The sequence below is a fragment of the Protopterus annectens genome, chromosome 16.part0 (genome assembly GCF_019279795.1).
Source record: "Protopterus annectens isolate FY-2018-M chromosome 16.part0, PAN1.0, whole genome shotgun sequence".
In the NCBI taxonomy this organism is placed as follows: Eukaryota; Metazoa; Chordata; order Ceratodontiformes; family Protopteridae; genus Protopterus; species Protopterus annectens.
Window position 1 is genome coordinate 571681732 of NC_056750.1, and position 27755 is coordinate 571709486.

Here is a 27755-nt window from a genome sequence, read left to right on the forward strand (position 1 = left end):
AACTGTATTGCCTAATATATAGCCTATGATGAAAGAGGAATAACAACTTGCCATAAAAGATGCAAGAACAACACTAAAGAAATGAAGTCCGGGAATGCAGCTGGCTCAGATGAAGTCATGACAGATAGAAACCAAGATGTTGGATGAGTTAGAGAGGAAATTACTCCTGAGGGGGTACTCGTTACAGTATTACTGTCGTCACAGCTCAAGGTGACTAGAGAATAAGTGTTCTAGAGCCATTTCACAAGATCGAATGTGGCATTTACTGCAGACAGGTTTCAGACTCTGTCACACTATGTGATTGCACTGGAGAAGGGTGATAGATAAATGAATATTTAGAGTGATAGAAAGTAAGATGGGAGGTAAGCAGTTCACATTCAGATCAGGATGCAGTACAACTTTTCCCCATGTTTTCAGTGAGGCAGACAGTGGAGAAGAGAAAATAGTCCAACTGGGCATTCCTAAGACTGAAGAAACCATATGACAAGTTGCCAAGAAAGCTGACTTGAACAGTCCTGCGATGGCTTGAAGTTAGGGTTACCACCTGTCCCACTTTGCGCAGCTGTGTCCTGCAAAAAAAAAATTAAAAAATGGCAAATGTCCTGAGATTTTAGGACAAAAATATTTCTTATATTTTCTTTAATAATTGCATAATATAGTTTTGTATCTGAAACACCTAAATATTATAAGAAACAGAATAAGCAACTCAAATGCTACAAGAATAAGCTTTTATTCTGGCAAAAAAGTGAAGTTCTGTCCTTTGTGCTGGCTTGTGGGTATGTTTTGCCCTGCAAAATCTGACGTTTCTACAAAAAATGTCCCACTTTGGGCATTTGAAAAGGTGGCAACCCTACTTGAAGTCCCAGAAACATCAATGTAATTAGTGCAGGCAATGTACGAGGACTGTCATATAAGTACAAACATAGTTCAGACTTACTTTACTGAAGAGTTCTCAGTAAGAGTAGGTATGCATCAGGGTACTTAATTTATATATAAATTAACTCCTATTTGCAAAATATTTACAAATATTTACGTATGTGCAAATGTATAACTACAAATCTGTTTACATATATTCATTTCCTTTACAGTCATACTACGTTTTCATCTCTACTAGACCCCCACTCATTTTTCCATAACCACTTAATATTGTTTCTAAAATCCATTTACTGTTAAACATAATTTCATTTTTTTTTCATTCCATACAACCTAAAATAACTTTTTATCTATTGTTTTAACATCTATTCTCAACAGTATCCATATTTAATTATATCCATGTTTATTTTATCCTTACCGTGTTGTCCTGTGGGGGGATTACTTTTTCCCCTTTTCCATGAAGTATGGTTTCTCATGAACCAGTTTGATTCGATCCAACAACCTCTGCCTCCTAGGATGCTAGGATTTTGTATGCCACATGCCCGGCAATCCACTTCTATGTAATAAAAGTTTTTCAAAGCTATAAAAGTTTTTCCCATAACTTTTTACTCTTATATTTCAAAAACACATGTTCTGTAATTTCTTCTTCACAGTGTAAGCATATTCTGTTGTTTATTTTATATGGCTATGGAATATTTCCTTTTACTCGCAATTCATTTACTACCAGTCACCACAAAAAAATCTGAGCATTCACTTTGTGATTATACAGTTTGCTATTTATTTTTTGTAGCTTTAATTTTTTTCTTATGCTAGATTTTCCCATGGTTTTACATAGTAATGTTTTATCATTACATTGTTATACCGTACTTTGTCTTTTTCTATATCATCAGTTTTTATTTTCCACAATTTTTTTTGTTCTTGGCAACATTTTATTTCTTCATTTATACACTCTTTCTGTTTTACTCTTTACCATGCCCCCAACATTTATCATACTTAAACAGTTTTACTACTAATCTCTCATCTTTTTCATTGTCCACTTTAACATTTTGTACAGTGCTGTTTATACTGGTGATGGACTACATTAGCAAAGAGGGCAGAGGGGACAGATCAACAAAGCTTTTGTATGTAGATGATGTGGCATTACAGGCAGAGTCTGAACAGGAACTTCGGGAACACTTAGGTGACTGGAATGCAAACCTGAAAACACACAGGGTGAAACTGTGAACAAACAAGACAGCTGTCATGGCAGCAAATGGGGGAAATAGAAGAAGCTGAACATTGAGATAGAAGGGAAGGTAGTAGGGCAGGTTAAGTATCTGGGAAGGGTGGTTAAGGAAAAGGACAGTCTGAGTGAGGAGGAAGGAGCTGGAACTAGAGATGCTGTAGCCAACTGGCACAAAGTGTATGGGGAGATGTTTGGTACATGAATGCCAAAGAAGCTGAAAAAGTAAGGTGTGCAAAACCAGTGTGATGGGTGCTTCTGTATGATATAAAAACTTGGACAGTGAAAGCAGAATAGTTGAACACACTTGAGGTGATGGAGATGAGTGCCTGTGGTGTATAGTAGAAGGCACATGGTGGGACAGATGAAATTAGGACATCAGAGCAGAAGTCAGTGTAGCTACAGCTGCAGAAAAGGTCACATGTGTAGGAAGACAGAAGATGATTTGGTGAGGAAGATGTGGGAGAGATAGGAAGACGCCAAGAGGAAATGAAGATGACCAACCAGGAGATGAGCTGCATGAGAGGTGGCCTGCGACAGTTAATCCTGACTGTAAAAGAAGGTGTGAGAGTGGCACTGAATTTGAGGTAAGTGACAGCAGTTGAAGTGACACCAAGACCCCACATAGAAAATGAGACAAAGGGTTTAATTATGAAGTAGAAGTTTAGGGATACAGATGACTCTCCCAAAGAATCCTCACCAATGGAACAAACTCCCATTTTCTGTAAAGCAATGCATGTCTGTCTTCAAATCTAACGGAAGTGAATGGAGGGTAAACAGCTAATTTATCCCAGTCATAGCCCTCTATACAGTACGAACGGAGGCGGTAACTAGTTGAGTGTACCAGTGAGACTGTAGTGGTTAAAGGTGGGGTTAATTGGTCTATTGCTTTGTACCAACCTATGATGCTACAAACCAATATACATCAATAGTAATGTGTCTTTATTTATTTATTTGTTTGTTTGCCATTTGTTAACTGTGTTAGTCTGGCTGGACAGGTGCCCTTTTTCAGCAGAGAGCCGTGGAGAAAAGCTCCAGAAAACAATGTTTACAGTATGTTATAAAAGTGATTATCAGGTGTATACAAAAAAGAGAATACAGATATAAACAGAGACATTAACAAAAATCATTATACAAAAATCAATAGAAAAATAATATACATTGTGTTAAAACATTTGTACACGCTGCCCTTAGTAACCTTAAAATAACACTTTGTGCATATAAATCTAGTTATATGGCAGGAGAAAGAGGGAAAGGGGAAAATGGAGGACTAGAAGATAGACAGGGCCTACTTTTAGCACAGAGTGGAGTCCTGGAAAAATAGTGGGGTGGCAGGGTAAGAGCAGGACAGACGTAGGTGACAGTTGTAGGATGCTCTAAAAAGTCTTAAGAAACATGTAGCATAGGTTGCTGAGAAAGGAGGTAGAAATCTAACTAGCAAGGGGCTCGAAAAAGATAGAGGGAAAGAGGTAGTGGTTAGATGGGAGAAGAGGGCTGGGTAGGAAAACAAAATGTCAAGTAGGGTCTTTACAGGGGCAGGACCAGGAGTTGTGTAGGTAGTCCTTTAGGGTAAGTTTGAAGTTTGAATTTTGGAGAGATCTGATTGGGAGAGGAAGATTGTTCCAAGATTTAGAGACTACATGACTATAAAGACTGGTTTTATTAGGTTTAGAGACTACATGACTATAAAGACTGGTTTTATTAGGTTTGGAAACTTGAAGTAAGTGTTGGTCAGAGCTGTGGAGTTTGCAGTTAGGGACATAGGGAGAGACGAGAGTTGTTAATGAGGGACAAGTTAAGGGTTGAACAAGGTGGAGGTTGTCGTGAAGTTGATGCAAAATGAATTGGTTATGGAGCTCTAGCCAGTTTAGTTTTTTTAGTGCGAGGCAGTGGTGTGTGCGATAGCAGAGATTTGTGGCAAACTTGGCAATTTTTATGATAAGTTCAAGTTTAGTAAAGATTTCTTTTGTAGATTGATAAAAATAGGGGCAGCATATAGCAGAGTAGGAAGGAGGTAGGCTTGGGCAAGGGATGTTTTGGATTCTTGTGCAAGGAATTTTTTATTTCTGTATAGAAATTCAAGTTTCTGGTGGGTCTTTTTGATGCAGTTATTGATATCTGTGTTGAATTTTAGTTCGTCTGAGTATTCCACAAAGTTTAGTGTGGACTCTGCCAGAGTAGTTGTGTTGTATGAGATAGAGAAGGAAGATTTGAGGTGTTGGAGGGTTTGCCTTTCAGTCATGGGAGTATTCCTAAAACAAAATAAATCAATAAAAATAAAAGGACCTGAAACAAAGGACTCCTGTAATAGGTTTAAAGTTTTAATGAGTATGCTGCTTGACAGTATAAAGACAGGATATACTCTGGGTAATTCTGGATTTAGAGACAGCTTGCTACATCCACTCAGGCTTCAGCATTATAACCAAAAAGCAGTGGTCTTTATCTAACACACTCCGATTTGATCAACAAATACAAAGGTTAGTGGCCTTCAGATATTTGTACCTTTGCAACGTGATATTATGAGCTGAATACTGTGGACTTTCCAAAAAGGTGTAGTTCTTTCCAATACAGCAGAGAATTTCCTATTAATATGTAGTTTTGTATAACCTTTTGTTTTAACCATGAAACATCTATATGTATTCATGGCAATCACACATTTATATAAATGAAAAAAAAGTGGACATAGTTTAACTTCCAAACATTATACACCATTTATAGACTTACCCAGTCATTGTCAGTCAAATATTACAAAACGCATTCAGTTCCTGCCTTCCTATACACCTCACTCCTCTTCTACTTTCTCTTAAACCTCATTCCTCTTCCAAAACTTTATTTTGCATATATTGTTCCCACAATTCCCATTTCTTCTATGCAGTGTGCCTACCCTTTTCTAAAGATCCCACTTCCATTTTTTATGTCTTACTGTATTCACTTCTTGTACTGCAATTTATTTATAGTTTGATTTCCATTTTCTAGTAATTGTTTTTTGGCAGCCACCAGAATTATACCCAGCAAGGCCATACTGTATCTAGGCAATTCTGATTCTGTATCACAGCTCAAAAATTATTTCCTTAGTTACACCAACTTGCTTACCCAGTATTACTGACAGTTGTATGCAGGGAATTTTTAAAGTCTACCAACCCAGTGCACTACCAAAAATATGTTCCTAGTTTCTTCCCCATCATACCTCCAACATTTCCATTCTACCTGAGGAGGCCTTCTTTGGAGTTTGGAGTATGTTTGGGGTGTAGAAATAGCTATGCAAACAATTCCAAGCAAATATCAGAAATCTTCTAGATTTTGTGCATATTTGAGAAGCATACATATATCCTCCATTTTGTCTTTGTGAATTGCTTATCCAGTTTCTCATCTAATCTTTTTACTTGCTTATGTCTGGAGCTTTTCTCCTTGGGTCTCTGCTGAAAAAGGGCTTCTTGCCCAGCCAGATTAAACTGGTCAACAAATGTCAAATAAAACTAATCATCCTTTCTGACTTCATCTGATTGATTGCCTATACTTAGCATGCAGTATTTTATATGCCCTACTAATTGTCCATTTTTTAATAGGGTTTCTGTTCTAGATTATACTAAAAACTTTGCCAGTGCTGGTCTTTCACTTAGCATCCCCATATCCCTTTCTCTTTGCCTATTCTCTGATATCAGTCCTAGATAAGGAAGGCAAAAATCTAGCCCAAGTCCAAATGCATTCGTGGCCTCTTCCCATTCTGTTACCTTTCCCTCTTAATTATTTGCTTTCAGTGCCATTGTTCCTTTGCCAGTTTTCTCCAGTAAATTCCAGCCCCTCTTGCCTATTCTCTGTACCCCTCCTTAACTGCTGTCAATCCTATCAGCAGAATCTCCCCTCCATTTCCATGTTTTTTCATAGTTCTTACAATACTTTTTTCTACTTTATCAATGTAATATTCTACATGGTTATTGTCCTCCTTAAGGATCTGTATCCAAAATCCCAGTCCCTCCTTGTTTGTTGAGCCCACCCCAGTTCATCATTATCCCTCTCCACTATGACTTACAGTTTTCTGCTTGTTACATATCTTGTGCCTTAAATGTGTAGCCTGGAAATCCCCTTCAAATGAAGTAATTCCAAACAACCTTGTTCTGTTGGAAGGGATAGTCTTACCCATTTGACTGTTGCCCTTCCAGATAAAATCTTTTGACTCTTTATTGATTGCTATCCACAGCTTCTCCTTTGGTTGATAAAAATATGCCTGACCTGTGTATAAACCTAAAGGGACAAAAACATTATTACTGCTTGTATCTTGCTATATCCATATCCATATAACAGAGCTTCCAGTTTCTCAGTTTTGTATTATCTTTTATTTAGTCTCTTCTCATATATCCTTAGCTGCCATAAGAGCGTCCCTTTTAACCCATATTCCTAAGTACTTCATTTTGTCATGTCCTCATAAATATAGGTATTGCTGAAACCAGTTCTTGTGTGGGTACATAGTTTATATATGTGTTACCTTTGGTTTATCTTCACCAATATCCCAAAAAGACTTGAAACTGTCTCAGAATATCCCACAACGCTGAAACACACTTTTCTGGTTTTTATCAGGTATGAAGTAATAGTATCTGTGAATAAAGCCAACTTTTTTTGAGCACCATACCAATTATATCATTGATTTTGAGTCCCTTATTTTCTTTGCCAGTGGTTCTATGTATAACACAAATAAATTTGAAAGAGGGCAGCCCTGCCTGGTTCATCTATTCAAATAGAATACATCATAGAGGAAATCACCCCCCCCCATTTAAATTTCACCTCCGATCCCTAATATGTCCTCCTAATTACGTTATTATTGTGTCAGGAAATGCAAATGTTTCCAGTGCCCTACTCATAAAATACCAGCTTACTTTTTTGAATGTTTTTTCTGCATAAAGACCCACCAACAACAGTGGTATTGTTTTACATTTTGCTTCCCTCTGGATCGTTATTGTTCTGTTAATATTGCTAAATGTTTACATCCCCTCCACAGAAAACACATTGATCCATGTCCATTACTTTTGGTATTACCTTTGCCATTCCTTTATCCGTTATAGATATAAACACTTTGTAATCATGGTTTAGAATCAAAATGGGCTTAAATGACGCTGGATCTGTTGGGCATTTACCATCCTTGGGTATTCTAGCCACCACAGCTTTCTCTTTCTTCCGGGAAGGTGGTACCTCTCCGTACAAAATGCGGTTAAACAAAACCTTCCAGGTCTTTATCACTTTCTTCCCTCATAGATTTCAAACTTAGTTTTGTATAACTTTGGCATTTAATGTGTTATCAAAGTGAGTTGAGTGAGAAGGTACAATCTGATCTGTAGTCTGTGTCTGGGAAATTGGTGTTGGGTTGCAAATTTATCTGCTAGGTGCTATTTATCAGATGGTATTCACTAAGTTACACATGATCCAGAAATGGCAATTCCAGTAGTAATCAAAAGTGGCTGATGATTGCTGCATCATACAGGGCTTTAAATGAACACTGATGCATTGAAAACAGTAGAGCAATTAATTGTGGTTTAACTGGTGGAGTCGTGCAGCAAACGCTGAGCAAAATACATTTTCTAAGGATGAATTTTTTTATGCAATTGCTGACTGTGATGTCTAACTTTACTTGTGTTTCTTGTGTCGGTGTTCATTTGAACAAGACAACATTCAGGGAAATTCAAGGGCTAGGTGATCTCATGTTGTGCAGTTTCCAAGAATACTACTGCCTCCCCCAACCCAAAGCTGAGGACCAAAAAAAACAGGGCTTCTGTAAACTTCGTGCTATGAATGCAGTATTAACATTCATTTAAGAAGTCACAGTATCACCTTTGGCTTCTTAAATGAATGCCAGTACTCCATGAACAGCCCATCGGTCACATGCCTCCCCATTCAGCCTGCACTCAGGGTAGCCACCACCCCCCTTTCACTTCACCCAACCCTAATTTTGGCTCTGCCAAAATGGCTAATGCAAACTCAGCATAATGATCAGAACTTCTTCAGAGTCAAAATTCCAACTACAAGAAATGTGAAGAAAGCAATGTTCTGTTGAATTAAATGTGTCAATTTCACTACATCACATTTTATAGAACTGTACTTGCTATTATACCTAGTAGATACATTAAACAAAGTAAGGCTGTGGTGTGTTAGTGTGTACCATAATTTCCTGTGTTTTCACACCGTTGTCATTGGAATGGGTTGTGTGCGTAGCTGTGAACCATACTTTCATCAGGGAGCAGTGCTGTAGGTTCTCATGCATTCGTGGATTACTATGTACTCTCTGAAGTCACAGGTATAGTGTTTGGTTATGATGCCTAAGAGACGACACAGTGGAAAACGTATGGCTTTTTTGTCTATGGACTGCAGTTAGTGAGGACAGTGGTAACAATGAACTTCCAGTAGTGTTTTCATTGGACCTGGTAATGCACAGAGGTAGATGGCATAGACAGATGACAGTTGAGCATTTAGTACACCAGTGGTGAAGCTTGGTTTGCTGCACAGTAGTACATCTGTGGTGAAACTTGGTTTGATTGTACACTCATGCACCAGTGGTGAAGCTTGGTTTGGTTGTACACTAGTACAGCAGTGATGAAGCTTGGTTTGATTGTACACTAGTACACCAGTGGTGAAGCTTGGTTGATTGCACACTAGTACATCAGTGGTGAAACTTGGTTCGTTGCAGACTAGTACACCAGTGGTGAAGCTTGGTTGATTGCACACTAGTACATCAGTGGTGAAGCTTGGTTTGATTGTACACTAGTGCATCAGTGGTGAAGCTTGGTTTGATTCTACACTAATACACCAGTGGTGAAGCCTGGTTGACTGCACACTCATCCACACTTGGGTAATTGTACTAGTTGGCAGGAAGACCATGAACCTCGTGGAGAGCAGATCAACACATACTAGTTGCTAAGGAGTTATCAGTATCATTGGCAGTGTACTGTACATGACACAGAAAGTAAGGCCATGTCTCTGAGGCTTGAGCTAACAGAAGCTTAAGTGGTCATCAAAGCAGTACCTGCTTAGAAAATTACAAGTTGTTCTTAAGATCTCTTAGTTTTTTAGAACAATCTCTTTAGTTTCATACATTGATCTGGAGTGACTGCTTAGAGTTGTACTTTAAACTGGATGTCGATGAATTGGACTTTATCTGATTGTTTCTTGTACTTTTGAAAGTACCTTTTGTACTCTTCAGAGTAGTAATAAAGTTAGCACATTGTAGAAAAAGTGTGTTCAATTCTTGCCTGTGTAGTTGATGAGGACACTATAGCTGCCTTAGAGGGGCAGCAGTTGCACAGTAAAAGCACCAAAAATGTAAAAACGTGTCAGGAAACCATATCAGTGGCAATGGAGAATGATCATCTTTCAGCATTGTACACCCTTGTATTCTGTTATAATGCTGCTGTTGTACAATTTCCAATGATTTATAGGTTCATAGGTAGGTACTAGGCTATTGGCCCTAGGGCCTATATAAGCCTAGCCAAAGGTACCCTGGCTTTCGCCACCCAAGAAAATTGTTTTCCTGTGCCACTGTCGAGCAGAGTCACAGAAGTGATCCCCGGGGTGAATTTCCTATCTGCCATCCAATCATCAAGATTTTTCTTGAGCAGTGCTAATGAGGAGCTTTGTTTGATATAGATAGGTAGTTTGTTCCAGAGTATGGGAAGTCTCTGTGACAGGAATCTATCCCTCCAGCATGTTCTGTTTATTGTGGTGATGAGGTTTAGGTCCCTAGAGCGTATAGCTTGTAGGGACTGGGATTTCTTTAAGTGGAGCATGTCTAAAAGCTCTGGGTTTGACATAGCTTTGTGTGTTAGGCAGAGATCACCACTGAGTAGGCGATATGCAACGGAGTAAAGCTGCAGTTTTTTGAGACGGTCTGCATAGGGCATCTCTTTGAGGCCGGTAATCCTCTTTGTGAGGTATTACTGTGGCCTTTCCAGTTGTTGTAGATGTCTTGTGAGGTACATACCAAAAGGGGCATTGTACTCTGTAATGGGTCTAATGAGTGACGAATAGAGGGGAGCAATGACCTCTTTTTTCCTGGATGAGAGAAACCTTTTGTGATGAGGTGTGCCACATAGAAGGATTTCCTGAGTACTGTGGCGATGTGATTATCAAAGGAGAGACTACTGTCCACCTGTGTCCCAAGGTCTCTTATCACACTTTCGGTGTTAAGTAGACTACCACATTTTCACATGAGGGGGGGGAGGGGGAGATATTAAATTGTAGCCCCTCCACCTATGATATAGATACTGATGACATTGAGATTGATGACATTAAATACACATATAGAGATTTTTCTATTTATAATTATTGTAATTTTCCACTTGACAAAAATCATTTTAGCTTACTTAGTAAAGGGTTCAAGTTTATACCCTGGAGTAAGGGAGACATAGCCACCACAATATTGGATGTAAAATTATTCGTTAGAAAAATTAATTTAGGAATTTTAGCCTCTAGTAATGGTTTTCATAATAGCACCAATAAATTAGACCTAAGAAGGAAATCTATATATAACCCACCCCTTCTACCACAGATAAAAAATTTTGAAAAAATACTAGAAGAAGAAATTAGAGAAACACAAGCTAAGAATAAGTGTAGGTATATAAATAACCTAAATAAAGGAGAAAATGACACGTTAATGGAATTGATGAAAAACAAATCGATAAGAATAATGAAACCTGACAAGGGTGGGGGGGTAGCAATAATGGATAATATTACCTATGAAGGTAAAATGAATATGATCCTTAGGGACGAACACAAATATATAGCAGTTTCAAGAAACGAAGTAAATATAGCATATCAACGCATAGATATTATATTGAAAGATTATATGCTTGAAGGAATTATTGATATGAATTTATTTAAATTTCTTAACGTTCAGAAACCTAGAATAGCAACTATGTTCGGAATCCCTAAGGTTCATAAAAATTGGTTAAACCCCCCCCCTTAGACCCATAGTAACAGCTGAGGGTTCAAAGACCACCCCCTTAGCGAAATATATAGACTTTAAAACAAAACATATTTGGGTCAAAAATAAGATTATTTTAAAGGATTCTTGGGATTTGTTAAAACAATTAACTCCTGATACTTTCAAGGAAGACTTGTTGTTCATCACCATTGACATTGTGGATTTGTTTTCGAGCATTCCACACAATCAAGGGATGAAAATGTTTGAAGAAAGCATATTTTTGGACAACACTATGACACGAAATGAGAAAATATTATCAGTAGCCCTCATGGACACTGTTTTAAGATACAATTTTGTGTTATTTGATGGAGAATATTTCCAACAAAAAGGAGTCTCCATGGGGGCAGCGTGTGCGCCTACATACGCCAACATAGTGTTGCCCAAATGGGAAGAGAGTTATGTGCTTAATTCTAATTATAACAAGGAATGGTTATTGTATCGGAGATTCCTTGACGATATTGTCATTTTTTGGATGGGGGGATACAAAAAGTTCTTAGAGTTTTTGGATTATATTAGTCACACTACTGATTTTTTAAAATTCACTTACAGTATTAGTTCTGATGTACTACAATATTTGGACATAGAAATTTTTAAAAATAGAATTGAACAGAAATTTGAGTCTAAAGTGTTCAGGAAAAAGACATATTGTAATTCCTATTTACATTTTGACAGTGCTCACCCCCTGCACTGCAAAAGAAACATAGTAAAGGGACAATTTGTGAGGGGGTCGAGAATGACCAGCCTCAATTCAGATTTTGATATGGAATGTAACAAACTGGAAAATATGTTTTTGGATAGGGGGTATCCTAGAACATTTGTGACTAATATAAGAACAGAAGTGGAAGGGGGGAGAGGCGATAGATTTCAACCTATTTTAGGCATGAACGACTTTATGACACTTGCAGAAGGACAAAGTAAAATTGAAGTTAAGGAAGAATCCTTTCAAAGAAACCTGATAGTGGAATTTAATAGATATAATTACAGTTTGAGAGACACAATACAAAAAGAGTGGAACAAATTTGTAGCCCTTACTGATATAGAGGAAATTAGTAAAATTAGGCCAAAGATTATTTATAGAAATTCAAAAAGTATAAAGAATATGTTGGAGAAAAGGAACACGAACACCCCACATACAAATAATAAAAGGATTGGAACATTTAAGTGTGGTAGGTGTAGGCAATGTTCCCTTATTAGTAATAAAAGTGAAATATTTTTAGAAAGTAGAAATTTATTGATTAAAAGTAAGAACTTTTATAATTGTGACACTAAAGGGGTGGTGTATCTGGTAACCTGCAACCAATGTTCTTCCTACTACATGGGAAAAACAGAAAGGGAGTTGAGGAAAAGAATGTATGAACATTCTTATGACATTTTGAGAGAAAGAGAGACAAATGCTCTCTTTAGACATAGCAGGAATTGTAAGGGATGTAGTTTCCACTTCTTTGTCCTTCAGCAGGTTCAAAAAGATGTTAGGGGTGGTATATGGGAGGAAATTTTAGAGAGTAAGGAATTGTGGTGGCAGATATATTTAGAAGCAGGAACAAAGCCTGGCTTAAATGATTTTTTAAGCATTTTCTCCCTATTAAAATTGAAAGCAAACAAAATATAAGGGTTATATGAGTTTTTATCACTAGAGGGCACTGTTGCCTGGTTTTAAACATATTGGTATTACAAGTTTAATATTCATTATATTACCTTTTATGAATAATTATGTAATGTATTATTTATTGATTTATTTATTGAAATGTATTAACAGTTTTTATAAATTTTATAGATTTATTACATCTATTTCAATGTTGTTAGGATACTTATAAGGTTTTTGTGTACGGATTAAAAATGGCCACTAATGAATATTCATGAGGGATGAATAAGGCTGATTTGCACATTTAAAAGTTTTTTAAGGTTTTAATTGGTTAGAGCATAATGAGTGTTGATATATAAAGGGTAAATTAAACATCAATGGTTGTCTGATGAAGTCCATTTCTATGGATGAAAACGCATGAGAGTGTCAATTTAAACGCGTTTACGTGTATTTTTTTGTGTGACATTAAAAGTTTTTCAGAAGCATCGAGTGTTCCTTTGGGCTACTGCACTCCGGTGGAGTTTATTGGTCTTTTGAGTGCTTTACACATTTCTTTTATTAAGTAGACTACCACCTATGTGGTAGTTCATGGGTACTGAGTTTTTACCAAAAGGAATGACGATGCACTTTTTGGCATTGAGTTTGAGGCCATGGCTTTGACACCAGGCAGATTATAATCTGACAGACTCCAGCACTTTTTCATAATCCACACTTTGTGCTTATTACTAGGATCAGTGCCAGTCAGTAAATGCAAGTCAAATTAAATAAAGCATGGGAGTTTAAATTGAATTTTCATATTTTTGTTATTCAGTTGGATTGCTACAGCATTTTCCTTGCTCATTTACTGTGGCTGGGCATAAAAGCTTAAAGACAAATACAGGAGCTGCCTTAGGTCAGCTGGTGCCCTAGGCAAAAGGGCTCTATGGCGCCCCCCACCACACCACCTGGTGTCCCCATCCTGGTCTATCTACACCAAATAAATACTGGAAAAGTGCCCCTACTAGAGTGGCTCTCTAGGTGGCCACCTAGTTGGCCAATGCCTAAGGCCGCCTATGGACAAATATCAAAGCCTTTCCACTTGCTGCAGCTTTGGGCTGAGACAAAGTTGTCTGTTCCTTCAGAGGTGAGGCCATAGTTCAAGATTTACTGCATCACAAAGTAGTCTGAGAAAAGGAGCCAAGTGCTAATTCAGTATTACACTAATTTCTGTTTACCTCAAGTATGTAGGTGCTAGGCCAGGAATGTGTCTGATGGTTCAGACCTCATTATGACTCATTTAGGTAACTTAACTAATATTTTTAAAATAAAAGTAATTGGTAGGAATAGCTATTTTTTCTTGTTAAAGTAATTTATATTTCACTGACTTGAGATATGTTTCAACACTTTGAATTGTTTTCACAAGATATCACAATCAGAATCTTAATGGCAGATATCAGAGCTGTTCTATATTGTGGTTGCATTTTTCTTTGTGTATATTTCTGGGATGGAAGAAGCTACTTAGTGTCACTCTCACACTGTTGTGGAATTTTTAAACATTCCAGTCAAAATATTAATTATGCATTGATAGCTTATTACTATTCACAAATGTGCCAGCGTACTCATTGTAAATCAAGCATATACCAATAGAAAAAAGTTTGGTCGCTGAAGTACCATTGAACGGCTAGACTTTTTTCTATTAGTATATGCTACTGAGGCATATGTCTCAACTATCTAGATCTTTGCCTCATATTTTTGGTCTGTTCCTCATAAAATTTGTTGTTTTCAGACAAATCACTGAGGAATGAAGTCACTAATAATAACACGCATTTTGGTTTCAGACTTAATATCCTTCGGACAGTGCACAATAACACAAATCTCACTTTTCTCCAACTAAGTTTATAAGAGCAGCATTTACAAAGGTTTTAGAGGTACATATGGAGGGCTGAGCAAATGGAAGTAAAATCCGGAACATTCTGCTAAACTAAAGAAATATACCCGAATTCCTTGTGTTTCTGCCCTGACTCTCTCATACCTCTAAACTGTCCAGATTTTATCATTAAAAAAAAAAAAAAAAAAAGGCAACAGACATCTTCCTTTTCTTTTGCTTGTTTTCCACAGAACTGATGTATTGTGCAAGCGTGGGAAAGCAAGTCCCCATATGCATGCACAGTACATCATCAAATTCAGGAGAATGTGGAAACAACGCAGAGAAGCACTACAGAGCTGTTATACAAAGACATTATTTAAGAAAAGTAAGTAATTTCTTTCTTACTCCGCGGTAGTGGTGCTGCGGTAGCATTGTCGCCTCACAGCAAGACGTCCCGTTCGATTCTCAGCTAGAGCGTCTTCTTTGTGGAGGCATGCGTGAATGAGCATGCCTTCGTTGAAGGTTATGCGTCAGGGCTGGTAACTCGGCACGTAAAAATCCACTACCAAACATTAGCGGACCGGAGTTCCGCTGTGGTGACCCCTAACCCCTGACCCCATAAGCCGAAAGACACAAGTAATTTCTTTCTTAAATGTAATTTTTATAACAGCAATAACTGACTCTTGGTTGAGTATATACGGATTTACTCAAAGTTGGCTTTGTTTAATCACTATGGCTTTGCCCTCATGATCAAACCACACCAACCAGGGGTAAATCCTCAATATACCCACACATACTATTCAGTTATTGCTTAATTATACAATGTTATCTCATTAATATTCAAAAACGTGCACACTGATTGGTCAGCCCAGCCAGAGTGCCCATTGTAAATCGAGCATATACTGATAGAAAAGAGTCTGGTTGTTGAAATAACCATCGAGTGGCCAGACTTTCTTCTGTTAGTATATGCTACTGAGGCATACATCTCAACTGTCCAGAGTTTTGCCTAACAATTTTGTCTTTTCCTCATAAAATTTGTTGTTTTCTGAAAAATTACTGACCAGTGGAATCACGAAGTAATGACGTGCATTTCAGTTTCAGATTTCATATCCTTCAGACAAACCAGGGTAACAAATCTTTTTGCTCTAGCAGCTTTATAAGTTTAAGAGCACATTTACAGTCGGTCCCTATTTTGGAGCATTTGTCACCCATTGTTTAAGGCTTTTCCACATTTCCTGAGCTAAGAGGTTGAGAGGTACATATGGAGGGCAGAGCAAATACAAGGAAATTCAGGTACACTCTGCAAAACTAAAGAAATGTATGCGATTGTATTTGTATTTCTGCCCCATCTCTGCCATATCTCCAAACTGTCTGGATTTTATCATTTAAAAAAAAGGGCAACAGAGATATTCCTTTCTCCATTGCTTGCAAGTGTGGGAGTCTAAGTCCCATATGCATGTGCAGTACATCTACAAATGTGGAAGAATGAGGAAACACTGTAGAGGAATACTACAGTGCCATTATTCAAAGACAGTATTTAAGAAAATAAGCAATTTCTTTCCTATATTTCATTGTATAGTAGCAATAATCGACTCGCCCTCATGATCAAACCACTCTTAACTGTGGGTAAGTCCTCATTATATCAACCCTCACGCATCAGTGATTGCTTAATTGTACAAATCACGTGTACTTTGGTATTACTTCACTCTGTAGTGCTGTTAGTTTTCCTTTTGTTGTTGCCGAAGATGGAACCGCCTGCCTGAAGCCTCATCGCACTGTTCCGTAGCTGTGAATGACCCCTGTCAAAATATTAACCGTAGAAATTGCAGGTGCTCTGTCATGCTTTTTTTTGTAAGTGTTTTATTTTTCTGTTTCAATTCATGTTTCCCCAGGATGGATTACAAATTGTTTGCATCCTCATTTTTGTACTATTCTATAGTTGCAAAAGATCCCAACCAAAATATTACTTGTATAAATCAGGGGTGTTCTGCAGCGTTTTTATTTTTACTTTTTGTCTCTCTCTAGGATGGAATGAACTGCTTATCGCTTCCTTTTCACATCGTTCGATAGCAGTGAAAGACGGTATTCTTTTGGCCACTGGACTACATGTTCATCGAAACAGTGCCCACAGTGCAGGTGTTGGGGCCATCTTTGACAGGTGGGATCTTTTGCTGGTTGTGGGTTCATCTGATTATGGAATTTGTGGACAAATATGTATGTACTTGTCAGCTTTCATGTTGTGTAAGTTGTATTTAATTAAGGAGACGTGACAGTTATGTGTGCATTTTTGTATGTGTGTCATGATTTTGAAAAAAAATTACAGCCATAAAATTAACAGTAGCAAAACAAAATTAAGATGCTTTTGCACTTGTGAATTATAGAAGAAGTGCGGCTAGCTAGCTGTTTTTTTGCCTCTGGTGCCCAATCACCAAATGTGTGCCACTCCCTTAACTTAAAAAAAAAAAAAAAAAAAAAAAAACTCTTCCCAAACTTGAGGAGCAAAAAAAAAAAAAAAAGTTCTGTAAACTGTGATACACTGCTTGTTAGCATGCAGCTGTGTGCTACACCACTTAGTTCTGACCGCAAATGTAAATCTGGCATTTATTTCTAATTGCCAGATTGCACTTAAGACAAATCAGGATCTGCAGATCACATCCCCAAACAATTCACACTGCCCTGTTTACCACGGCCTAATTGTACCTCTGATTATAGATAATTATCCCCCATTAAATTATGCATAGTGCATAACCTGGGAGCAGGAAACTGAGATTAATAAATTATAAAAATATTATTTTTTCAGTTGGGAGAGGAATTCTCCTCTTGAACTTGATTTAGGCATCACAGAGATGGGAATATCCTGTATGTAATATTAAAAGTCACACTAGCAAGATACAGTGATGAAATGGCTGTTACACACATGATAAAATACAGTCATCACTTTCTAGAAACACCAGTGATTCCATGCGAACAGCATACTCTTACTAAGTCTCTTACAGATTGCCTGCCAGCTCTTACCCTCAGAGCCACTTTGGCTTCTTTTTCATTTAATATTTTACAGTCTTCTACCTCGATGTCTTATTGTGTACATCTCTACAAATAAACCTCATCTGCTCATACTTTATGGATGTAGAATTGTCTTTCATTTTTGCTTCATTAGCTATTTGCTTCTGGCCCTCATTTTCTAAACACGTGTACCTGTTTTTGTGTTTGTATGCTGTGTGATATATCCTCATTTTAAGTACAACTTTCCAGACTTGTCCATTTGAAGAGTGTCTGTGAACATCCAGCAAGTACCCTTCATGTAACCCCATTATATTCATTTTCCAGCAAGATCAAGTGTTTATGCTTCTCAGACCTTAGAACTGGAATAATTGAGGAGGAGGACTGGGAATGGTGAAACGGGGCTTGCCCTCTTTTAACATGAGTAGGTTCTACCTTAACATGATCTTTTTTGTTACTTTGATTACACATTTTACTTTCTGGTGTTTTTTTTTTAATTTCTCCAAATGTTTTTGGTTTCTTAAACCATGATGGAAATAGATCCCATTCCCAGGTGAGGATATGATTAAAGTTCACAAAGTTAGTATTGCTTCAGTCTTGTTATTTGCCAAAAGTGATGATGTCCTTCTATTCCAATGTTGCAGTATTCTACTAGTGGGTTTACCCTTCTTCCGGTCAGCTTGTCCGGCCAGGTTTCCAAATCTTTTTCAATCTCTCTTGGTGTATCGGACATCTGACGTAGAGGCAGGTACGTGGGCCATAAAGGTAACGTCTGCATGCACCAGTCCTCAAAACTTTTCAGCCACCAGCCGTACACCAGGTGTTCCTGCTACTCGTAGACATTGGATTTGTTTCGCATTAAAAAGATAAGTACCATGTTGGGGCTTTTTTTTCAGTCCTTGTATTTTATAGTCTCTTCAAGTCTGGTAAGAGTAAGTGCAACTGTGGTCATCAAATCCCACACAGACACCCGCGGCCAATCTCTCTTGTTTGAGTAGGGAGCACAATTACAAAAACTGCTCCATCTGTAAATCGTTCGTCCCCAAGACCCTTCGCCGTTGCTTACAGGCTCTCGACTTATACCTTGAGAACCAATGCCTAAGACAGACAGCTCTCATTTATGGAAGTCACCTCCGACGCCCCATCCAAACTGCCAAGGAAGAGGGCCAAGTCGATGTGGCCTATGTCTTCCGCTGCACCTCCTTCTACCATTCCTCAACTTGTAGCTTCCATCAGCTTGGATGAGGACTCTGCTCCTGCCACCGTAGATAAAGCGGGTACCTGTCAGGAAGCCGCACAATCTAGAGCAGATGACACGTCCGGGAAGGATGTACCAGCACCTGTTAGATGGCGGGGGGAACCAGTACCTTCGTTGGGCACTTTGGATCCAGCCTCCACTGCTTCTTTGATTTCTCCCAAGCCTACCAATAGCCAGATGCTGGCTAGGCCTTCCAAGAAAAAGCAAAAGCCCAGCCATATATCTCCAGCTCCAGAGGCCTTATCTGACTGGCAGACCTTCAGCCAGAGTCTCTACAGTGCTTTCCTGGCCCTTAGACTTTCCTCTGAGTTCACCCCTGTGCCCCCCCCCTTCTCAGTCCTAGGCCTTCAATACTTGAAAGAGTGTTAGCCAGCCTACAGAGGAAGAACTGTCTGATTCCTCTCCCTCTCCTACTCTTCTTAGATCTCATCCACACTGGGGTATGGATCGCCTGAAGAGGCCTCTACTGTGCCTGATTCCCCTGTGGAAGACCTTACCTTTGGGGACACTGTTAAATTGATGAGAGAACACGTTAAGTGGGAATGCTCAGACATGTCTGAAGCACAGAAAAGATTTTATGACCTGATTCAAATGGAATCACCTAATCCATCACCTATCCCACCTGTACAACCTGCCTTCCTGAATGCATTCACAGTAGCATCCATTAATCCTGATTCCCAACCTCCTGCTCCTCGAAGGGCGGATAGATTATGCATGGTCCCTGATTCAGATAAATTCCTGTTCGTGCTCCCCAGCAGACCTTGCCACTATTTCCATCTCTACGGACAGGACATCTAAACTACTCCCTTCTACCACTGTCCTACCTGTAGATAAGGACAGCAAGGTCATGGAAAGGTGGTTGGAAAAGATTTATACCCTAGCCTTTAGGGCTACAAATTACCAGTTTCATATAGCCAAGTACTCTCTGGCCCTTCTGGACAAAGCCTCCAAAGAGCTTAATGACATGCCAGACTGTGCTGCTAAGCATCTCTGTCTTCCTTACTTGTCTATGTCTCACAGGTGAATAAGCACTCCTGTACATGTGCATACGATGCAGCTGAGGCCTCATTCATGTCAGCTGCATCAGCATCCGTACTCTGAAGGTATTCCTGGCTACGTCTCCAGCCACTCCCGGATGACTTCAGAGCCTTCTTTGGTGCGAACATTTCTGATCTTTTCAGGTCTCTCCAGAAAAAAGGGAAAAAGCTTCAAGACATCAAGTACCTCCTTGTCTCTCCAATCCCAAAGTTCCAGAGAAACTTTCCTGCTAAGGCACAGTTTATAAGAAAGGCATCAAGGCCTTCAGCCCCCCCCCCCCCCAGGTCCAGAAGGCCACCCAGGAAACAGTCTGCCCAGCCAAGGACTTATCAGGCCTCTGGCCAGAAGCCTTCCTTTCCAGATAGGGCAGGCAGTGTCTGACTGCCTGCCACCCTTCCTCCCACCAATATCTCCTTGTCCACCTGTCTCTCTTTCTGTCTCCCTGCCTGGTCCCTAATAACGGACAAATGGCTCTTGTCCATTCTGAAGGATGGATGCTTTATGACTTGGATCTCTCCTCCTCCAAGACTACCTATCCCAACCCCTCCCACATCCCAATGGTCCCTCCTACTACAGGTCTTAAACAGCCTGTTTCTGCAAGGCACCATAAAATTAGGTTCCCCCCTTGCTCAAGGAAAAGATTCTACTCAAGGATCTTTCTGGTGGCCAGAAAGGAAAGACCATGGAGGCCCATCCTAGATCTCTCCCATCTCAACCTTTTCTTAAAGGTTCCTTCCTTTAGGTTGTTCACCTTACCCACTCTGTTTCCCCTCATTCTTCCTCAGGCCTTCATGGTAACCCTGGACATAAAGGAGGCCCATCTCCACATCCCTATGAAGCCTACCTCCAGGAAATACTTTAGATTCATAGCAGGCTCCTCTCACTTTCAGTTCTGTGCATTGCCTTTTTGGCTCTCTACCTCCCCAAGATTTTTCAAAATGTGCCTAGCCCCAGTCATTGCCTACTGCAGGACAAGGGAAATACAAATATTCCCATACCTAGGTAACCTACTCATTCAAACAATGGACAGACAGACCCTCCTGATTCACACCAAGGACCTCCTGTGCCTGCTGCAATCTCTAGGATTTCTGATAAATTACCCAAGTCCCAACTCCATCCTACACAGGACATTGTCTTCCTGGGATGCAGAACCAGGACAGACATCAGCATGGCCTCCATCCTGGAGGAAAAAATGTTGTCCCTCTCCCACCACTTTCAAGCTGCCCTTCATTCAACAGCCCTGACTGTGAGGGATTTCCTAAGACTTATGGGGTACATGGCAGCTACTATCCCCATGTTGCCCCTAGCAAGGTTACACATGAGAGAGTTTCAATGGTACCTTCGCTTGGTGTGGACCCAGCACTCGCATCCTCTATAGTTTAGGATTCCACTCCTCCCTTGCCTTCACCAAGAATTAAAATGGTGGCTTGCCCAAGCTGCCCATAATCTGGGCATGCCCCTGCAAGTGCCCACCCCTTCCCAGGTCATGCAAACAGATGCCTTAGACCTAGGCTGGGGGGCAACTCTGGGCACAAGGACAGTGCAAGGTTTGTGGACCGACAGACACAAACAAATGCACATCAACATCAGAGAAATGACAGCAATACTCCTAGCACTGCAATACTGCTGTGGTGGTGCTGCGGTAGCATTGTCGTCTCACAGTAAGACGTTGTCCTGTTAGATTCTCAGCTAGACTGTCTTCTGTGTGGAGACGTGTGAATGGGTGTACCTTCGTTGAAGGTTGTGCATCAAGGCTGGCAACTCGGCACGTAAAAATTTACTGCCAATCATTAGCAGACCGGAGTTCCGTGTGGCGACCCCTAACCGGGAAAAAGCTGAAAGACCCAACAACTCCTCCTAGTCCTGCAGGCCTCCCTACCTTACCTCCAGCAGGGCCTACTAAAAATCTTCACAGACAACACCACAGTCATGTGGTACTTGAACAGGCAAGGAAGTACAAAGTCCTACCTCCTATGCAGACTAGCTCTACAGGTATGGGATCTGGCTATCTGCCAGACAATATCCCTCCAGGCAGCGTACATTCCCTCCCAGCACAACTGTCAGGCAGATTCCCTAAGCAGAATCACCTCAGACAGCAGCCACGAATGGATGCTGTCAAGAGAAGTGTTCCTAGATATGGTCCACAAGTGGGGTATCCCTCAGATAGACCTGTTTGCCTCCTCCATAAACAGGCAACTCCAGAGCTACTGCTCCCGAACTCATGACCTGAAGACATTGCAAACAGATGCCTTCTCAATGTCATGGAAGTGGAAGTTCCTGTATGCCCCCCTCCTTCCTCTGATACGGTCCTACTGAAAATTCAGCAGGACTCGCTGAAAATCTTCCTGGTGACTCCCTATTGGCCAAGGCAGCACTGGTTCCCTCTACTTCTTCATCTGTCCAAGGGCAATCACCACAAGTTACCCTCCCCTCAGTGAACCTACTCTCACAGCACAAGGGGATACAGATACACCCATAGTGACGGTCTCTGCACCTCTCCCTGTGGCAACAAAGACATGCTTCCTGTCCTGCAGGAGGCTAGGAAACCAAACACAAAAAAACTTATCTTTCCAAGTGGAAAAGGCTTTCCTTCTGGTGTCACAAAAGACAGATGGAGCCGCTGGACAGAGACTTGCCTCGGTTTCTGTCCTACCTGTGTGAACTCCTGAAGACAGGTGTGTCTTACTCCTCTTTAAAAACACACCTGCCTGCCATCTCTGCCTGCCTATGGAACCTCTGCTGGCATCCAGATTACCAGCCAAACTCTTACTGAAGGGAGTTCTGCACCTAAGATCTCTCAAGAAACCATCCCCTCCTCCCTGGGATCTTAATTATGTGCTAGAAAAACTGACACTGCCATTTTTTGAACCAGATGACAAGGTCACCTTAAAGTTTTGCACATGGACAGCAGTCCTGCTAGTAGCTTTGACATCAGCCAGGAGTGCTCAGTGCTTCAAGCCCTTATGGCTACTCCGCCTTTCCTGGTTTTCCATTTGGACAGGGTCACTCTGAGGATAAACCCGTCCTTCACCCCCAAGGTGGTCAACGACCTTTCCTTGTATCAGGCTGACATTCTGCCTATCTTGTTCCCTAACCCACAGGGAGATAGTGAGAAAGTCCTTCATCCTCTGGATGTCCACAGACAACTCAGATTCTATTTGCATAAAACTAAACCTTTCCACAAATCAGACCAACTGTTTGTCTCCTTCCACCCCAGGGCTCTGGGAAAAGCAGTGGGAAAACAAACCATTTCTACCTGGATAGTCAAGGCTATCTCCTTTTGCTACACTCACCATGGGAGGACTCTTTCAGGCAATGTCAGGGCCCACTCCACAAGAGTGGTGGCCTCTTCTGGGGCTTTTTTTAAAGGTTTGGACACTAACTCCATTCTGGAGGCAGCCACCTGGTCCTCTGTGCACGCTTTTACCAGGCATTACAAAGTGGACCACATTTCCAGAGCCAGGGCAGGATTTGCCAGGGCTGTCCTGCATGAGTACCTGGAGTCATGTACCAGGCCACCCCATAACCTTTAGTGAGCATTGGTACTCGCCCTCTAGTAGAATACTGCAACATTGGAGTAGAAGGACATAGGAAAGTTTTATAAGAACTTACCATAACCATAGATGTCCTGCTCTTCCATGTTGCAATGTTCCTTCCCTCCCACCATCCCCCCTTTTTAACCTTGCACTTGCTCTACCCGGCTCACGGACAGGCTATTTCTCTCAAAACTGGTTCCGTCTGGGGCTTTAGGTTGGTTCTGAGGATTGGTGTGTGCAGACGTCACCTTTATGGCCCATGTACCTGCCTCTGTCAGACATCCACACCAAGAGGGATTGAAAAAGCTTTGGAAACCTGGCCGGACAATCTGATCGGAAGAAGGGTAAACCCACTAGTAGGATACTGCAACATGGAAGAGAAGGACATCTATGGTTGTGGTAAGTTCTTACACAACTTTCTTTTCTCAGCACCTGCAGTCTACAGAGCTGCATCCCTCTGCAGTACATACAGGGTTACATGTGTTGATAATATATTTGAGTACAGTGTAAATTTCATTTTTATTAATTCTGTTGCTTCTAATACCATTGGAACTGCACTATCTCTTCTACATTGACGTAGTTTCTTGCAAGTCCCAGAACTTTCTAACTTTCTGCCTCTCTACGTAAGACACTATAGTTACTGCTGTAGCAATATCTGTTTTTTTGCACCTATTTTCTTAACTGTTGACATTGGGTGATCCTGTGCAACTGAAACTTCATCATTGTCAGTTAATGTTTTGTGATTCATGTTTCCACTGCTTTTCAACTACTTCTGTATAGTAGGCCTTGCACAATTCTTAATGCAGCAGTCTTCCAACATTACTGTGCCTTTCAATGTACAGACCCTCAACCATGAGTATTTTCTAGCCAGCAATGGGCTTGTCCAACTGTTTAAGTTATGCTGTATGAAACTTGCATTTCTCTGTTCCTCTTATTTTTTTCAACAGACTCTGTAAACCAAAGTGCATGTAGCCCTCTATTTGGGCCACTATTAATTGCCTTTCTTAATTTGGTTTAAATTCACCTTTCCATAACCATTCCTCCCTCAAATCTTTGTCAATATGTAGTCGTTCTAGGAGGTTTCTGTACTTGCCACTATATTTGCAAACTTTACAGTTTTCTTTCCTTTTTCTTCTGATAATTTTCTTTATATTCTTGTCTTTGTTTTTGGCACTTTCAGCTGGTTTGATTTCCTTTCCCACTCCTTTCTGAAATGCTTGTGCTAGGCTAAGGAAAGATGTCATCTTTGATGACTTCTCCATGCTTTCGAACTTTTACTTTGTTTGGATCTGATGAGTTAAGCAAATGTGTATGTAGTCCCTAAATTGCAGACCTATGGCTGATGTTTGCATGTTCTCCATGTGTATCTGTGGGGTCCCTCACCTCCAAAAACATGCTGTGTGTTTCCATCTCAAACTCGCCAATGAATGGAGATGTGGGCAGCAGCACACACTGCATGGTGCTCTGTAGTGGGAAGAGTTGTACACACCAACTGCTTTGAGAATCTACTGTGGTGTGCAGTATCTTCAGGATAAGAGAACACAAATCACAGTCTGCAACCAGTGGCAGGGCTAGCCACTCGGCGCTGTAAAATATGGCTCTAGGTGATTTGGTCATGTTAAATAATGTCACCTTTTGAATCAGAAGAGATGGCAACAATTAGACGATGCCCCGGCCCCATGTACCAAAATGGGAAAAAAAGGGCAGTTTATTTTGAGGAGGCCCATACCTCCATCAGCGTGAAGGGTATATAATCTTGGTTTGCATTGTTTGTATATATCATTTGATAAGCGTGAAGCAGTGTTCTTGTTTTCTTGTCCAGATGGTTCAGTGCAATTTATGGCCAGTCAGTCAAACCAAAGCTGCAAGTTAAAACTGGAAGAGCACATTGATTTACAGCTTGGACTCTCTTCCTAGATGTCAAGGCAGTTTTCTATATTAAGCTTTAGTCTTCTGGTATATTCCTTACTAGGCTTTATTCTTATTCATTCATGCTTTATTGCAGACCCGTCATGTATTACCAAATGATGAGAAACCAAGTGCTGCCAAACCGTTGAAAATACAAAATTAGACCACGGACTCCTTGTACCAGCAAGCAACCACAAACGAAATCTTAACGCAACTTTTATTGATTAAAAGCGTTTTCGCCACACAACAATGTGGCTTCTTCAGAGAAACAGTAATCACAATATGAAAGAGTGCACACCTCTTTTAAGTTACTGAGAAGGGAAATGACATCACAGAAAATGGAAGAGCTCAAAAAGCTCGTAAAATAATACTACACATTTTTGAATGATAATCAACCAATTTATCAAACTCCAGCCTAAAACATTTTAAAGACCTCAGAATAATAAAAATAATAATAAAACTGAGAAGTAATGTGTTGGAACAGCTTGTAACCCAGCTACTTAGCACAAAATGTTTGTCCCTATTAAAAGGCATAAACTAAGTCGAATCATCACAAGTTAATTAAAGTAATTACAGAAGTAAATAAAAACACATAAGTTCAAAGTAAAATAAAATAAAATGAACATAAAAAATGTGAATTGTTTTACTATTAAACAATGCAAAATAAATGCACAACAGTACTCTACCGCAGATAGCTCCTCATTCTAAGTACTGCAGAAATGTTGCAGTTTTCGTTTAAACCTGGATGGCAAAATGCGTCCATGCGTAGTTGCCACTCAAGTTCCCTTAGTTCTAGGAGTAGTGATATAGGGCCCCCACGAATATTGCTGCTTACTTGATCGATGGCCATAAATGAAAAGGAATGCCCAGGGTGGGTGTCTATGTGTTTAGCCAATGCATTGACGTCGCTGTTTTTCTTAATGGCGTACGTATGTTCATAGACTCGGTCTCGTAACCTGCGGTCGGTCTTCCCTAGATAGAAAGAGGGGCAACAATCACAAAAGGCCACGTATACAACAGATCTGCTCTCACAGTTGAGTGGAAAATTGATTGTGTACTTCTTGTCTCTTATTGTATAAGTCTGGCCAGCCCTCATTTTATGGCACCAGTTACAGAACCCACATGGGTACATACCTGTTCGTCTATTAAAACTTTTTTTGGAAAAATCCCTTTGTAGGAGTTCTTTGAGATTATTGTTCCTTTTAAAAACGAAATTGGGAAACAAACCCAATTTTTCTGTAAGTTCTGGGCTTCCCAAAATAAATTGCCAGTTCTTACTTATTAGTGAGGTGATAGTCCTGGAATTAAGACTATAGGTGTTAACATAGCTGATTGAAAATTGACATCCGTTACTATTCCTGATGGTATCGCACTGTGGAGTGGTGTTGCCAAGAGATACGTGGGAAACAATATTGGGACTAGGGTGAGGTGAAGGTTGACCCTGTAGTATGGGTTTGTAAAACCCATTCATCCTTTTGGCTGAAACTTCTGATGTAATTTCATCCACTAGATGTCTAGGGTAACCCCTGTTAAGAAACATGTTACCCAAGATGTCACATTCACTCTGAAAAGCAGCAATATCACTGCACATTCTACCTGCCCGTACCATTTGCCCCTTCACAATAGATCTCTTTTGTTTGAAGGGGTGGTGGCTGGAGAAATGCAGGAAAGAGTTGCAATATGTCGGCTTTCTGTAAACACTAGAGATGTAAGTGTTAACATTTTTCTTTAATTTCACATCAAGGTAATCGATTTCACATACCGAAAACTTCGATGTGAATTTCAAGAATTCTGTTGTACCATTTAAAAATTGTACAAATTGGGTAGCCTCCATGTGAGTACCACGGAAAAGGATGAAAATGTCGTCAAGATATCTTGTATAGAATTGCAGGTACCGCATCTGGTCTGCGGACGAGAAAAGAAAATTCTTTTCCCAATATCCCATGAAAAGGTTGGCCACGGAGGCCCCGCAAGGGGAGCCCATCGCCACACCTTTTTTCTGTAAGAAGTATTTCTTATCAAACAGGAAGTAGTTTGATGACAGTACCACATCCAAGATTTCTGTGACGAGGTCAACTTCCATTTTAGGCGCTCCAAGGTCTATACAAGATATCTTGACGACATTTTCATCCTTTTCCGTGGTACTCACACGGAGGCTACCCAATTTGTACAATTTTTAAATGGTACAACAGAATTCTTGAAATTCACATTGAAGTTTTCGGTATGTGAAATCGATTACCTTGATGTGAAATTAAAGAAAAATGTTAACACTTACATCTCTAGTGTTTACAGAAAGCCGACATATTGCAACTCTTTCCTGCATTTCTCCAGCCACCACCCCTTCAAACAAAAGAGATCTATTGTGAAGGGGCAAATGGTACGGGCAGGTAGAATGTGCAGTGATATTGCTGCTTTTCAGAGTGAATGTGACATCTTGGGTAACGTTTCTTAACAGGGGTTACCCTAGACATCTAGTGGATGAAATTACATCAGAAGTTTCAGCCAAAAGGATGAATGGGTTTTACAA

The 27755-nt window shown here is 40.1% G+C and overlaps 1 protein-coding gene across 3 annotated transcripts in view; it reads left to right on the forward strand.

Moving 5' to 3' along the window:
- RXRA (retinoid X receptor alpha) overlaps nucleotides 1–27755 on the forward strand; it is a 1663729-nt gene that overhangs the window by 1597699 nt on the left and 38275 nt on the right. For all 3 annotated transcript variants that reach the window (XM_044058644.1, XM_044058646.1, XM_044058645.1), the window contains exon 9: nucleotides 16514–16646. In XM_044058644.1, the coding sequence (XP_043914579.1) occupies nucleotides 16514–16646 (133 nt within the window). The remainder of the gene's footprint in view (nucleotides 1–16513; nucleotides 16647–27755) is intronic.